This window comes from Neolamprologus multifasciatus, chromosome 12 (assembly GCF_963576455.1).
Source record: "Neolamprologus multifasciatus chromosome 12, fNeoMul1.2, whole genome shotgun sequence".
NCBI lineage: Eukaryota > Metazoa > Chordata > Actinopteri > Cichliformes > Cichlidae > Neolamprologus > Neolamprologus multifasciatus.
In genome coordinates, this window is record NC_140450.1 from 13,164,802 (window position 1) to 13,180,663 (window position 15,862).

The 15,862-nt window shown below is 40.4% G+C and overlaps 2 protein-coding genes across 10 annotated transcripts; one reads left to right on the plus strand and one right to left on the minus strand.

Annotated features, from left to right (window-relative positions):
• The first annotated feature begins 300 nt into the window (after positions 1 to 300).
• Positions 301 to 8,102, plus strand: LOC146506599 (intracellular hyaluronan-binding protein 4-like). Its single transcript, XM_085180731.1, has 9 exons — positions 301 to 431; positions 526 to 766; positions 1,230 to 1,362; positions 1,838 to 1,978; positions 2,064 to 2,135; positions 2,227 to 2,301; positions 2,531 to 2,702; positions 3,203 to 3,382; positions 3,571 to 8,102. The coding sequence occupies exons 2-9, from the start codon at positions 532 to 534 to the stop codon at positions 3,637 to 3,639; spliced, it is 1,077 nt and encodes a 358-aa protein (XP_085036857.1). The 5' UTR covers positions 301 to 431; positions 526 to 531; the 3' UTR covers positions 3,640 to 8,102.
• On the minus strand, positions 4,100 to 15,838 carry cdc14b (cell division cycle 14B). Of its 9 annotated transcripts, none has more exons than XM_085180723.1 (16): positions 15,445 to 15,838; positions 14,219 to 14,309; positions 13,601 to 13,676; positions 13,062 to 13,154; positions 12,861 to 12,937; positions 11,909 to 11,975; positions 11,674 to 11,824; positions 11,358 to 11,588; positions 11,117 to 11,255; positions 10,708 to 10,873; positions 10,516 to 10,613; positions 6,797 to 6,844; positions 6,579 to 6,704; positions 5,901 to 6,069; positions 4,929 to 4,994; positions 4,100 to 4,835 (listed from the first exon to the last, which is right to left on the minus strand). In XM_085180723.1, the coding sequence occupies exons 1-15, from the start codon at positions 15,551 to 15,553 to the stop codon at positions 4,971 to 4,973; spliced, it is 1,665 nt and encodes a 554-aa protein (XP_085036849.1). In that variant the 5' UTR covers positions 15,554 to 15,838; the 3' UTR covers positions 4,100 to 4,835; positions 4,929 to 4,970. The 9 variants fall into 9 exon arrangements, 8 of the variants coding, with proteins under 8 accessions (XP_085036849.1, XP_085036851.1, XP_085036853.1 ...); XM_085180725.1 differs by lacking the exon at positions 15,445 to 15,838 and adding an exon at positions 14,461 to 15,431; XM_085180727.1 differs by lacking the exon at positions 6,579 to 6,704.
• Between the last annotated feature and the right edge of the window lie 24 nt (positions 15,839 to 15,862).

Consider the following 15,862-nt stretch of genomic DNA (forward strand, 5'->3'; position numbering starts at 1 on the left):
GTAGATTAAAACCATTTTATACGTTTAATGAAGTTAATGCGCTTCATTAATTAAAGTGAACTGTAATGAAAGCTCACAAAATGGATAATATTTCCAAATGTAAATTTGTCTTAAATGTTTATCTTTGTTTTTCGAATGCTTTTTGAGGGTTAGTGCCCCTTTAACTTCAGCCCCTGTGCCAGTTCCGACTCGTGGGCCTCCAGCCTGACTAAGCACAGAACCATCTCTGGCAGAGGAGCTGAGCCAAACCTATGCAATGCATATTGATCAGACTGTTGATGAGCACGTGGGCGTGGTGTCGCTTGCATCCACACGTGCAAACATTTATTTAAAAGTGTGGGGAAATATGCTGGAGGCATTTGTTGGATGTTCACTGGAGCATCAGAGTTCCGACCGTCGCAGCTCCTTTGTTCTAGCTGAGCTGGAAAACGGTGTTTATCTTTATTGTCTGATACTTGAAAGCTGTTTGATCATCACGAGGAGGTAATTATTTAAACTCTGTCTTGTTTTATTCATCATTAACAGGCTAACATGCTGCCAGACGCCTACGGGTGTGCTGTGGCGAACAGGTTCGGGAATCTTCTGGATGATGACACGGATCCTTTCGACTTGATCAACGAAGTGGAATCAGAAAAGACGAAGAAGAAAAAGAAGAAGAAGAAGGAAGAGGAGGAGAAGAAAGCAAAGCAGAAAAAACCTGGTCAGAAGGAATCCCAAAGGGACCGACGCCTCCCTATGGCCCTGGATGTTCAAGAGCCGGTTCCAGGTAAGTACTGCGAGACACTGCACAAATCCAAACGATTCTGGCAGCTGCTGGGGTTTCCAGACGGGGTAGTCCAGCCAAGAGTGGCCAGTTTGCCTGAGCTTTGTCAGCTGGTAAAAATGCGTGGTCAGCAAGGTGCACATGTGCATGCTGTGAGAGGTGGTTATATCCCCACTATCCTCTGTGCAGAAATCTGGGTCAAAGTGATGCATGCCTAATTTTATAGATAATTCCAGAGGACATTTAAGTATATAGATTAAGCTATTGGACTGAACCTAAAAAATGGATTGGAAAGAGGAGAAAAGCATGTTAAATTGTTTTTTCCTCCTGTAAATGTAAGCTCAGTGAGGTTTGACAGCATAAGTCTGATACTGAGAATTGCATTCAGAAACATAGCAATCACTATTTGGGGAAAACTAACTTATGACTCAGTTCAGTACGTTACCATCTCTCTTTCTGCCTTTAGTCCGTAGGCAGCTACCATGTCCTGCACCTGTGTCTGAGAGTGGGGAGGGCAGAGAAGAAGCCCAGAAGAAAGCTGCTGCTGGGCAGCGTAGGGCCAACCAAGAGGAACCCCCACAGGAGTTTTCAGTTTCTAGGTTTGCATTCCATGCTTAATAAAAATATCTTCTTTATTTAACTGATGTCATATAAAAGATGAAATACCCAGTCTTGATTAGTGTTTCAGCATATGATTACATATGAACATTATTTCATACTCTCTTACAGGAACTTTTGTTGATGAAAAGCTCTCCTAATATTTAATGTCACCCAACAATGTCTAATTATACTATGGAAGCTTGTTTCTGCAACTATGGAAAAAACTAACAAAGCAAATTTAAATTTCAGGTTATAGCTTACCAATTCAGACTTCTGAGAAAAGAATTCTAAATTAAGAAAACTACTACATTTTAAGTTGAGATGCTAACCCAAAATTTGGACTTACTTATGCAATAAACCCCCACCCCCTCCCATGGCATAAACAAGCTTATCCTAGGATACTGCTTTCAGCTGGGTTTGAAATGTGGCTGTTGTCACATGAATAAACTAAGTTTTAATCTTCTTTTTTGGCAGGCTTTCCTATAATTCAGACTTTGATCTCAGAGGCAAAGGGGGGATCAAAGGTAGGAGAGCAGGAAGAGCTGGAGGAAATGCAAGGAACCCGGACTACTTTATTCTGAGGGGCAAAAGGGAATACGATCGGCACAATGGAACGCAAGTCTTTGTAAAAATGCCACTTGTCCCTGATTTTCCTCTGTCTCGTAACTGTGTACTAATGATCATTTTGTCTTAATTGCAGAGGTATACCTCCTGACGATAAGAGAGGAGGAAGAGGAGCTTGGAACTGGGGCTCTGTTGAAGAAGCTGCAAGGTAAGGGAGTAGTTGATAAACATGAAAATGACAACATTTTAATTCTTGCAGAGAATAGAGGTTCTGTTTGTTCATGTCCATTTTTGTACAGTGAATTCCTGGATGTGATATCTCCAATCAAATCTGAGGAGTCCCAGATATCTGTAGAGGAAGACAATCCGAATCAGTGAGTAAAATGCAATCTACAATTTAACAAAAACACCCCCCCCCCCCCCCCCCCAAAGAACACATTCAACAGTGTGCTAGATAAAATGTTCTGTGACAAGCTTTAATTGATGGGGGAATTTGGGATGTCTGTATTTGGCAGTCACACATGAGAATTGTCATTTGCAGGAAGTGGGAATAGGAAACATAGAAATGGCAGATGATTTATTTGTTTTCAAATTATAAAATAGAGCAACGGAGGAGGAGGGAGAGATGTTAGTCCAGGTTGCTATGGAGATGACCCTGGATGAATGGAAGGCCATGCAGGAGACGAATCGTCCCAAAGCAGAATTTAATATCCGCAAAGCAGAAGGCAAGATTCCCTCCAAAGCCAAGGTCATCCACGAGTCAAAGCATGTGGAGGTGAGAGTGGAAGATATACTCTGGAGGCTATATGGGTTCTCCCCCCCCCCCCCCCCCCTTTTTGTTTTTAGGAATCATTTCTGCAGTTTCTCAGAGTAACTGAAAATCTCTGAAAATCACTGAAAAATGTGTGTGTTATGCAACATTACTGCAACATAGGCCACTGGCAGTTGTGTTTGTGCACCCTCAGTTGTGGCTCATTAGGGGCTAGTTCATCTTACTGGCTGCTAATGAGGTTAATTTGAGATGAACTGTAACATGTGTTGACATGCCTGTGCATATTCGGGTAGTTTCTGGACTGTGCAGCAAAGCAAGCCATTAATAAATTCAACGAGACAGAATATCTATTGCCGAATAATCAAAGACTGAGTAATAATCAAAATATCGATGGATGTTTTTACTAACATAAAAAAAGCAAATGCTGTAAAAAAATAGTTTAGTTTTCTGTTCAAATAGTACTCTTGCCTTCTGTATATTTAGTGTTTGCTTCCAATTTCTAGACCATCAAGGTAAATATGGAAGATGAAGGAAACTTCCTTCGCAGGTCTGTGAATGATATCACCTCCCTCTTGGACATCAATTTCGGGAGCCTTGGACGTCCCACTCGTGGGGGCCGAGGAAGAGGAGCACGTGGCGGTCCTAGCAGGCGCCCAGAGAGTGTCAAACCAATATTGGAGAGGGTATGTCTGTATTTGGGTACAGAATTTGGGACAATACTGAAATGCTCCAACCTTTCATATAGCTTTTATTGACAATTGTGCATTTGAGGTTCATTTACTTTCTGAAGGGTAAGAGGGGTACTCGTATTTGTGTGCCCAGAGCACAGTTAGCATATTGTTATATGAATGACGTGGTTTTTCCCTATTAGGAGGAGGATCATCTGGCACCTAACCCAGATGACCCAGAAGACTTCCCAGCACTATCAGCAGGGAGATAACAGAGTAAAACCTTATCTCCTGATGTGACACATTTATTGTGTTTTTGTTTTTGAGGTTTTGGGTTCAATTGCACTGAATACACTGTTCAATAAATAATTATTTTGCAAGGTTAACTTTTTGTTTTGAACGCATCACTGAGGATTTAAACTCATTTTTCTTGTCGGCTGGTTGACAAAAATTGACCTGATCTAGGTCTTCAAATAACTTTCGCATGGGACAGTATTGTGGAAGTAGAGCCAAAGAGTCGGGCACGAGACTGCTCTAAACACCCAGCCTTCTTTTTGTATAATGGAGGATATTCTTAATATGGTCTTACAGCTGAGCACAGCATCTCCACCTACCTGCTTCTCTTTCCAACTGTTAGCAAGGGGCACCCAGTCTGGGGGTTTAAGAAAGGATCTGGGAACAACTATAATAATTGTGCTTAAAACATGTAATGAAAGGACTAAGCCAGAGACATACTTGGGTATACATTTATTAAAAAGTATGATTCTATGTGCTTCAAGCAAATGTCTTTAGTGGATTATGAAGGTGAGTTAGACCAGGCCCCGTTAGGACCACCCACTCATTTATAGGATGATCTAACAGTACAAAATATTTACAAAATACAGAGTATATCAAATGTTGACATATTTACAGTTTAAGTACAGGAGCTGAAAAGCTTCACAAGTAAGACTAATCAGATATTCAATAGAGGTACAAATGCACATGGTGTTGTATTGTGATGGAATTACTGCCAAGAGACTTAACTATGTCCATGGCGCAAACACAATGCAGGGCCCAAGATCAGGGACTCGGGACAAATTAAAGGCCAATTCTATCAAATACTTCCCACCATGAACTCTTATCAGAATAAGTTCTGCACAGTGCTCATTTTGGAGGAAATCTCCTGGATCCACACATTCATACAATGGTTTGATCTGATGCTGCTACTGCATGCTTCAGTTAAGTAGAAACAACCAGGCAATGATTAAAACTGGCAGTTCAGTTCATGATTCTATGTTTAAAAAATATTTTTTAAAAAGAGTCCTATGGATAAAATGGCTTGTAATCATACAATTTTTGAATGAAGTACTTGTGGTGTTTCTGTAATGTCTCTTCCCCCCACGTCAGCTGTATAGAAGGTAATGTATCAGATTTTCCACATCCACAGGCTCACCGCAGTAGAGGAGCTCTAGGTTTGGGTATGGAGTGACTACAAAGAAGGGGGGAAAAAATAGAGTTATTTAAGGTTAAATCATTACAATACTAGAGTAAATGCAAGACAGAAAAGTGAAGCGGTAGATACCATAGCCTGGAAAACCTAATGGATTGCAAAGAGCTGCGAGCTTTACATCCTCTGGAGACGGTACGTCTGTTGCATATATGAAACGTAAAGGGAGGAAAAGAAGGGAGGTGAACATTAAAGATTCGCTCAAGAAAAGAATGCGCACATGGCTACAGAGTGGTAACAACAGGCCAAAGACAGAGTGAGGCACACAAAGTCTAGAGAAGCTATAGCCAGCCATACTCCCAAACAAACTGTTCTCAGAGAACATGCAGGGAAAATGTTTGAATGAAGCAGCAGGGGGATTGTGCCAAGTGGAATTTAATTTAGCATCCTGATAGTGGTACATATGCACCATCAGATTCACTACATGTTAGACCTGGACAATATCCGGTTATATATAAAGGTTAGTTCATCTGAGTAAAGAATCCGAGCTGGGTTGCACCTTCATCAAATTCATAAAACAATATTTATATTTATTAATAGTATTTAGTTTATGTAAACCTCATTAGCCTTCTGTTATGATGAAAAAATGCTAATTTTTCTACACTGAAAGGATCTGCAGTCCCATTTTCTTTTACTTAATGCTTAAATTAACTGAATAATTAAATTCAATGAAAGTATTCACCTGTTTATAATTGATCCATTCCTTCATTTAAAAAAATGCATTCAAATGCTTCCACTTTTACCTAAACTGTAAGATCTTAACTGTTGTTGGTGGAAACAGTTTTTTTAAGAAACACATTTTTTGAATGAACCACAGGTTTTGTTTCAGTAGGTGATGCAGCCCAGCCTAGGAACGTCATGTGATTATGGCACAACCCCTTTTTTGAAAACTGAAGTGAAACGACGTGTATTCCAAGCCTCTGGAATTTTTGCTGAATTTGCACAGGCACTAAAGATCATATCTCTTTTTGCATATTGCAAATTTTGGCTCCTGTGCAAATGCAGTCCAAATCTCCACTTGGCTTGTGAAGATCTAAGGAAGCTTGCCTGTAGATGGACCTGTCCCATGCTTAAGCTGATGGGAGAGCCTAAGTTGGTTGTGACACTGGCTGTCTGTCTATGGCTGTCACATGGTTCACAACACATTGGGTCTTTGCCACCAGCCACGACATGCAAGTTGCCTAGGGACCTGACCAGTCTGGTGTTGCACAGGGAGCTGGTAGAGAAAAGGGAAGCTGTTAATGTACTCAGCAAGGACTCATGAGTGGCTATAGCCTCTCTATTTTTGTTTTTTCAGTTTCAATGGCACATAGAAGAATCAAAATACAAAGCATGTATTTTTATTACAACAGTACAATTTCATATGTAATAACTGAAGTTATTACATAAATACAACCTAGAGACTTCTTTAAACATGCATTATTTATAATGGCCAGCAGGGGGCAACTAGGTAAACACTTTCATGTTGAATATACATAATGTTCTATCTGCAGATTATGATCCCTTTATTATCCTTGGCTCCTAAAGTCTAGCTTAAAAAAAACTAAGACTGCTGACCTATGGGTGATGTCAAATTGCAGCTGCAGCAATCTTTTCTGTCTAGTCTATGATCCAAACTGAAACATTGTTGACCTTTGTGGATAATTTTAATTGTATAAAGTATGTAAAGTCTATCTGGGAAAGTCAGTTCAGGCAAATGAGTGTTATTTAAATTCTTCCACTGACCTTCCTCCTGTTCCATTAGCTGGAAGGGAGGTTCTGGTCCTTTTCCTGCTGTCTGACTGGTCAGATAGAGCCAATGGGCTAACATTTGTCTTACAGCTCTGAAAACTTGCCTGCAAGATGACTCCGCTGCAGAGGAGACATATTCATTAGTCTAAGCCCTGCTTTATGTCAGTATGTGTATGTAGGTGTGCATTTTGTGTGTACATTGTACACTTTACCTCAGGGACTGTGATGAGGATCTGGTGTGCATCTTATTCTCCTCTTGTCTGTGAAGACAAAGTAACATAGCAGTAAAAAATGTGAAACTTTATATGTATATGTAATGAACTACACTTCAGAGTGGATAGCAGGGGAAAGGTTTGCATGGTAATGAGAAAAAATGTTTTGTTTTTAATGTGACAGTTTTAGCCGTGTGAACAGAATATTATTGCATTCAGCAGCCAGGTAGGATTAGTAGAGCTAAGTTAAAGCGAGGAGGTGGCACTAAAACTTAAAGAGAGTCTTGCTCTGTCTTAGTCATTTCCATCAGCAGCTCTTAATTGTCTGCCAATTTAACAGTTGGGAATAAGTCAACACAATAACCAGCAAAGCATGATGTGTAAAGGTGATGGGGTGATGGGAATGTTTATGGTACAAATCATCATGTACAAAAAATGTTGACAAGGACAAGGCAGTAGCCTTTGATGTTTTAGGTTTTTAAAAACTGGCTTTGCTCATTAGCTTTGACTTTACAGTATTTGCAGAAAGAATATAGGAACAGTAAGATGATTTTGAACAAATTTCTGATTCGGGTTGGGAATTAAAAAGAGACTGGGGGCTCACTTACAGCATTCTCAGTTAGAGCTCCAGAAGGAGGGGCAGGGCAGGTTTTTGGGGGGCTGACGGGCAGTAGAACTCATTGAAATCCTAACCCGTCTATACAGAAATGCAGGATGGAAGAAGGGAAGCCATACACAATCCACCACAGGGCAAGGCTACACAGGGAGGAGAGCAGCATGGCTACCAGCCATCTGAAAGGAGGACAAATCCAACAACAAGAGCAAACGGAAAAAAAGGGGGAAAAAAGGAAGGAGAGACAAGAGACGTCTGGGCAGGACATAAAGCCTCTGATGTTGTGCTTTTCCACTGGGACTGGATTAGATGAATCACCTTTTGTAGAGCCTTTCATCCAACAGTGCCAAACAGCATATTTTTGTTCATCACTTGCTCTGTTGTATAAGCAGTCAGCCATAAAGAACCCAACTAATGTAGGAAGTTTAAAGTAGGTTAACTTACTTGAGGAAAAAACAACTTTATTTTACTTAAGTTCTACATATTTATAATAAATATATAAGTGAGGTTTTTTTATTGTAAGCACCTCAAAATTACTTGAAAATAAAACACGATTCTAGGGGAAAAAAAGAACCCCAGGCAGCATTTACAGACATTAAAAAGATAACAGTATCCCTGGTACTGAAATTGTAGTGATTGATATAAGCCTGCCAATGAAGGAGATGGGCTCTGTTTAACAGAAACATCTAAAAATAGTCAGATCCTACAAGAATTAAGCACCCATTTCTAAACTCTGTCCCACACTTTTAATAGAATCTAACAGAGATGGACTCCTGCAAGAGTAAACAAAGCTCAGATGGTATGCATACACTGATCCAGTCACAAGAGCAATGGAAAAACAACAGGCAACTGACAATGATCCCAGCCCAGCATTAAGTACATGTTAGACACAAACACAGAGGCATGTGCATGCGTGCATGTCCAAGGGTTTCATGCCTGTTGCCATGCGTGAAGAGGCAGAAAAAGTGAAGAAGTTCTGACAGTCATCGTTCTAATCGTCCCTGGAGTTTAACATGCATATTGGTGTTGCATAATAATAATAACCAAACAGTGGAGCCAGATGGTGATGCTCAGCTGGAAATGGAGCATTAGATGTGTAGCAATGCATTCCCTGCAGCAGCATATGGCCTGTGGTGCAAGCAAATCTCCCTTCAGCCTCAACTCTCTGTTTTCGTGCAACTACCTAGCCCATAGCCCCTAGCCCACAAAGTTTTCCTAATGCTTTATGTGATAATGAGGATCTGGAGGATTTTACTATCCAAATAACAGAATTTAAAGACACTAATTAAACTCACAAAACACTCAAAATCATAGCTTAGTCCAGTACCAAAGAACTACTGCCAATTTACACCTAAACATTAATGAATCAGCTGGCAAATTCACTACTTTACCAAACAATGAGGAATTACGTACTGCAGATGAGAACAAGGTCAAAGCTTCCCTGATTCAGACTTTATCTTGATGTGAGCCAAGTCAGTCGTGCAAGCCAAGCAATAAAACATTGAATTCAACTAATCCCGATCTTATTTAAAACCGTGATTGGTTGAATAATTGGTGCTGTTAACTTGAGAGCTTTTATTGTGACTCAGAAGATACCACAGATATCCCTTGATATCAAAGCAGAACAGCTCGGTGTGTCCATGAGGCAGATAATGAAAGGCGTGTAAATGTAATGCATCCACTAAGTGCATAACCTCTTCACACCAGTCATCAAAAGAAAAGAAAAGGAAGAGAGAAAAAAAGGACAACTTCAAATCTGTCACACCATTCGCTGGCTTACCAATATATATATTTTTTAAACAGGAAGAGGATGTCGGCTAGAAAGGAACTGACGTGCACTTACCTCCAACGTACAAAACCTCACATCCTCTCTCTGTTTTTCCTCTCCCCAACTCTTTCTCTGCCTCTCTCTGCTATCTTTTGAACGGCAGGCAACACATCGGCCACACCGTGCCCATGAGGTTGCAGCAGAACACTACCACCTGCCTGACATGGGACAACAAAAGCCAAAGCCATATGGGTACATTGGCAGAGGCCGGTCAACCATACTCTGCCATACTGACCAACCTTCCACAGCTTTGAATTATATGGACACAAATAATGTGGACTTGGGCAGAAAAACAACAATAGAGGAAATTTTAATAATCTTTTAATGATGTTGTTGTTCAGTAGAGGGTTAGGTTTTGCACTTTAGCACCCCCCACTGGCATAGAGCTGGAAGCTCACGTCATAGTTGTCCAAATACGGCTGATCTTTTCTCTTTTTTTTTCCTTCTTCTTTTTTCAAAGAATTAGAAAAGCTAATCAATATATGTTGTCTCAGCTACAAAGTTTATCTATAGAAAAGCTTTCTGTTGACTTGAATGAGTGACCTAGTTACACTGATTTCATAATAACCTAGTGACAGATAAGCTCTATATTGACTTGGCTTACATATGCTTTTGTCCAAACTGAACTTTTTTAAGCTTCTGACCAAAGAACACAGCTTACACACCATCAGCACCATCAGATTTTCACAGAGCTATCATCTTTAGCTTCCACATCGTTCATGCCTTTCTAAATTCAACCCACAAAACTGTTTTTCCTGGAAAAGTGTATATCAGATAACTAAAATCCAACCCTCCAAACAACTGTCTCACTTTCAGCCTAAGTATCTGGGCTACCACTTTCTCATCTTATTGTTTATCCTCACTGATTACACATGATAATAGGATGACTTTATTATACTCGATCCGTATGAGATGACATTTGAAAAAAGAAAAATGGTTATTAAATTAATGCAGATATTCCAAATGGTTTAAAGTACAGTATTAGGATGAAATTGTATGGCATGGTTAAATGAGGGCAGCCCTGCCAAATCCTCAAAACCGTCCTCTTCCAGCGGACTACCTGGAAGAAGTTACTGAGGAAGACAGAAAGCTTACCCAACGAAATGATAAATGTAACCAAAGAAATCCTACATGATCACTTCCTGGTCATCTTTTTTATGCTTTGAAAAACACTACTGTATACATGTAATGATCCAAGGGACTGATTCGCTCATTTTACTGTACTACAGCACAATGATGTGATGCATGATGATGCTTGCAGGCTGCCTGGATACTTACGATAGTGAACCCGAGGATGATCTGGCCTGCCTCTTGCTCTTAAGAGCTCGTAATTTATCACCCTGTGTTAGGCCATTTCTCTCCTCTTCATCATTGTACTGCAAAAAAAAAAAAAAAAAAAAAAAAAAAAAAAAACAATGAGCAGAATGAATTATTAGAATGAAAAACTTAAGACTTTAGTTTCAAACTCACCATTTCCATCTCTTCTTTCTTGGATCCTCTGTTCTTGTTGCTCCCATTGATGGTTATGTCATCCACTCCAGATAGGATCCTGGTTACAGCCATCTTACCATTCTCACGTTCATTCAGCATCTTCTCGCGGAAAACATCTCCTTCTGCCCACAGACTGTTCTGCTTCCTGATACACAAACCACACAATGATTTTCTTGCCAAACCAAAAATCACATGACTTTAAGATTTTTCATCATCTAATAATTTGTTGCCTGAAACAGTGTTGTTTCAAACCACAGCTATAAAACTTAAACTGTGGTTAATTTATCTAGTTTAATCTCAGATATGTATCAATACAAAATACTTTTAAAGTATTTAAAGATTTTTTAAAATGTGACATTTTGAAAGTCCTGCTCTAGTGAACACCTACTCTTCAACAAAGTTCTGCTGAGGTCCAATGATGGACCCTGGTCGGCAGATCCGTATCCAAGCGATGGCCTCTGCTGCAGTTAGGCGGTAATGTTTCATCATATAGCAGGCAATCAGAGTACCAGTCCTTCCTAGCCCAGCTAAAACAAAAGAAAAGTAGTGTGGCATGAAATTGTGCCGTAAACAGGAAACCGAGCAAGGTTTATGTAGCTACAAGTGCGTCTTGCACCAAAAAAACCTACCTTTACAGTGGACTGCAATGGCTCCTTCAGCGTTCTCACAGATGTTGAGAAACGTCCTAACAATAGAATCATTCGGTGTGCTTCCATCCACAAAGAAGAGGTCCTGATGTTCAAACCCAGAGTCTGTAAAACGTCGGGCATCATACATCTTCTTGTTGAGTCTGATGATGGTAGTGATGTTGTGCTTCCTGAAGTATGGGATGTAGGCCTCCGGAGCATGCAAAGGGTACCCTAAAATAAGAAAGGAAAACATTCTTGTGAGTTCAGCATGTGTTAAAATGTGGTGAGACATAGTTCTGTAATGTACTTGAATTACCATTCTCTATTTTGCTTTTTGGATGCGGCCCACTGAATGCAAGGAACTTTCCTGGAATGATCCAGTTCAAGTCTCCATTTTCTGCTCTCTCATAGTGCTCATATTCTTCCACATCAAAGTTAGAGAAGTCGAGCCAGCCATAATGCAAAGCCTAGCGGAGCGTTGAATTGAAAGTAATTTTGTTAGGGTGTGTTAATACAACAAAGAAAAGGAATTCATTCTTTAAATGACATACTTTGTGCACACCACGAAGACAGTCTAGGATGTTCAGATTGTACATGCAGGTTCCAAATGAAGCATCTCTGTAAAACATAAAACATATTTAAAGTTCTGCACAACATACATGGGCTTTCATATTAATTTAAACACTGAATATGAATATGAACCTTTTCTCTCTTTCTCTCTCAAAAAGCATGTGTGACACCTCCTCTTAAAGGTCCCTGTCATAATTCTGATGAGCCACAGTAGCATTGTGCTTTAATCTTGTGTTGTAGTTGGGGCTAAACAGTGCTCCAATATTTAATTTGCTGTGCAATTTCATTGAGGTATGTTAAAGTGGACCTATTATGATTTCAAATTTTCTGTTAAACACATGTTGTTACAATGGTGGATGCTTATATTAAATAATGTGTGCAGGAAACCTATGTGAATTTAGGCTTCTGACTGCTCTATAACCTTGGTTTCCAATATGTTTTACTTCTTTTTGGATAGTTATAATGATATGATAACATGCTTTTGAGGTAAGCCAATCAGAAGAAATTTAGCTCAAAGGCAGAGGAGCTAAAATGAGCTAAATTTTTTTACAAGCTTGCACCAATGTCCACTATTTATAACTAAGTGTTATTATAATTTGTGAATTGTGCAGAGAAACTCTAGTAGAGTCCAGTAAGAGAAACCTGGAACTGTAAATTTAGCTTAATAGGTCCCCTTTAAGAAAAAACAATAACTAGAATAACAATTAATCTATTATCATTTTTCTTTAATCAGTATAGTTTACCCTCCCACCCAGCTCCTCTTATCACTTAACAGTCTCCTTGATTAATGAAGACAGGCTGAAACCAGAAATGAAACCAGAAACTTAAACTTTCCGTCAGAGACACTTGAAAAATAAAATTAAAATGTGAATGGCAGTTAAAACTGTTATTATTAAATTCGTCTTAGTAAAAATTGTGTTGGTGAACTGTTACCTGAATGGAATATATGATGAATTTCTTGACACCAGCAGACTGTAGGCCTCCTCTGGCAACATATTTAGATGCATTACCTATAAATACAAATGTGCAATCAGCAAATGCCATATGTATTACATGCTAATATAATTTCTGTTACATTAGGCACAGCACAAGTCCATAAGTTATTTGTAATACACATGTTTGCAAACAACTTACTGCATATGAGCCTATTAGATAGGCAGCATTGGCTTGCTTCTTCTGATCTCCACATGTATAAAATATGATCTTCTTCCTTGAGAGTGTAATGGACTGCACAAATACATTAACAACATGAAATTACAGGTGATTCTTTATTTATTTGATTGACAAAAAAAAAAAAGATTACCTGTATAACTGAAAAGATATTCATTAGGTGTACCAAGGATCAACAAGCAAAGATATCTTAAATAGGCTGGACAACCATCAATAAATCAATCATGCACTGGAGCTCAGCTGCCCCAGTCTGTGATCAGCGTCTTTTTAAGCTCACATGCAAATACACGTAAACTGTCTCAGCACAAAGCAATAACGCAAACATGTTTGCATTATTAGGTACATAGATTAAACAATAAGACAGCGGACTGTATTTCATAAAAGCCCAAACACTACTTTACTTTGTTTACCTACTGTAGGTATAAAAAGCTATTGATTGACACCGCGCCCCCCCCCCCCCCCCTTTACAGGAACTGCAAATTAAGAGCATCAGTTTACTTTACCTTGAGCTTCTTTGTCAGCTTGCAGCAGAAGCGATAAAACATGGCCAGGTTAAGGGGACCAAAGTCCGCATAGAAGCTAAGAGAGGGAGAGAGAGAAAGCAGAGAACAAAGAGTGTGTCAGTGGCTATTTATGCAGCCCGCTATCATCTCTAGGGAAGTTTCACTAGACAGAATCAGCTACCCAAGATTCACACTGTAAAAACACTGACAGAGTAAAGGCTATATTTAGAAACATCATGGGTCAATCAGAACAGGACAAAAAGCTGCAAACACCAGGTCTTTTTGTAACACTGGCAAAGGTCAGTCCTGTCCCGTCCTGTCCTAGTGAACCATCCTTTAAAAGCCCTGATGTTGCTAAGGTAGAAAGTAGTGGAACCTATTTCGCTAGCTTTGAAGTTGAATATCTTTTGCAATGCACCATGACATTGCGTAACATCACAGTAAGGGGCAAGTTATGTACACATCTACTCACACAAACTCTACTGTTAAAGATCAGCATTTGATAACATGAGGTGTGCCTATTTTATGGCACTCAGACCAAAAGGAGAGAAAGAAAGAAAGGGCAAGGGGACACACACGATCTAGTAATCCAAGTAAGTGGTGAGTGTGACTACTCACTTCTCATATGCCAGTTCTTCATCGATGCAGAAACAGTGTCTTTCAGCTGTGCTCTTGATCTTTTGCTGAAGTATGGCAAAATACAGTTGATCTGGAGGAACACGACAGGGGAAAAGGGAGGGGACAACATTAAAATAAAGGCAATTACTTGTTTTTTTGTCATGTAAACACATGCATGCTGCTGATTATAAAAAAACTCTCTTCGTCTAATACTTCTTAAAAGTATTTTTCTCGCGACTTACCTTTGATGAACTCAATGCACACTGACGAAACATCGTCCGCGGTCATCTTGCAAACTGTTTTGAACATGACGTTTTTATACAGAAACACACGGGGTGACTTTCTTCACTGAGACTTTCGCATGCTAGGTAAAAATAAAATAAAACGCGAATAGTTCAGTTTAAAGTGGCAAAATGTAAATTTAAAAGGGATAAGGAAGGTTTCTTTAGTCTTTTAAAGTGGAGAAAGTCACTTGCCGAAGAGGGAAGGACGGAGAGTTTCGTGTCTAAGTGCGTACTCTGCTAAAAATGAGCTCCGCGCGACCCCTCCCCTGAGGCGGTTCTCGGGACGCTATTGGCTGCAAGAGATGCAGAGGACTACGTGATTGGTAGACAAACGCGTACGTCAGGCTCTGCCCCGCCTAGTTCAGTTTAAAGTTCTTGATATTAGACACATGATAGGCCCTGGGATCGTTGCCCAAGCGGTTGCTAGGACGATCTCTTAGCCAGTCAGATTTGTGATTTCTACTTCGACGAACCTCCCCTCTTTCAGCTCACCGAGGATGTGGGAACCAGGAAACGCCATAAAGATATGAAAATAAAACGTAAATGGAACTGACAGTGGGTTGACTGTGATATTTATGACATTGATACAGCAAACCACCTCTAATTATGCACTCGCACCTCACACCGACTTCATAAAACAAAAAGGTGCAGCTCTGCCGCAATTCCCTGCTCTGAAATTAAATACCCGAGTAAAACTGCTCATTGTTGGAGGTTTCATGTGCACGGGGCTAAGGTAAATCGAGGCAAAACCCGCTGTAATAACATTAAAGGGACAGACGGTGTCGCCATGCGAGGACAAAAGCAGGGGAAAAAATCAAAGACGTTCACACACAGTGGTCAGTGCACGACATTTTTGGGGGGGGTTTCGCCTGCAGTGCGCGCTTTCGTGCATTTGCCAACTGTGCGCAAAGTTGACCGGGTGCATTCTGCAGACCCCCTTACCTGTTATCTCAATGTAAATATCAGAGTTTGGCTCCGCCTCTGAGCTGCTGTGAGCTGCACAGCGCTTTTTCCTCGACTCGGCTCGCCTCCTTTCGCTCTTGCGCTTCATTTTTTCTCCTCAGGGCTGCTGGACATTCCCGTGCAGCAGCGACAGACACCCCTGCGCTTTGCAGTGCGGCGGCTTGTCCTCGTGTTGTTGACGCGCTAATATGTCATGTCTCGCCCCCGATGGTCTGCCTGTGTCTGCGTGCTTCCAGTTACCCGTTCCAACCTCTCCGGTGGTGGTGGTGACGTCTGTGAACAGGGGCAGGTTTCTGCTTTCTGAATCCCCTGCAAGTGACGTATCGGGATTAGATGTCCAGTGCCCACCCTTCACTGTTCAGCAGCTGGTGCTGTACCAATAGATAACATATTGGAA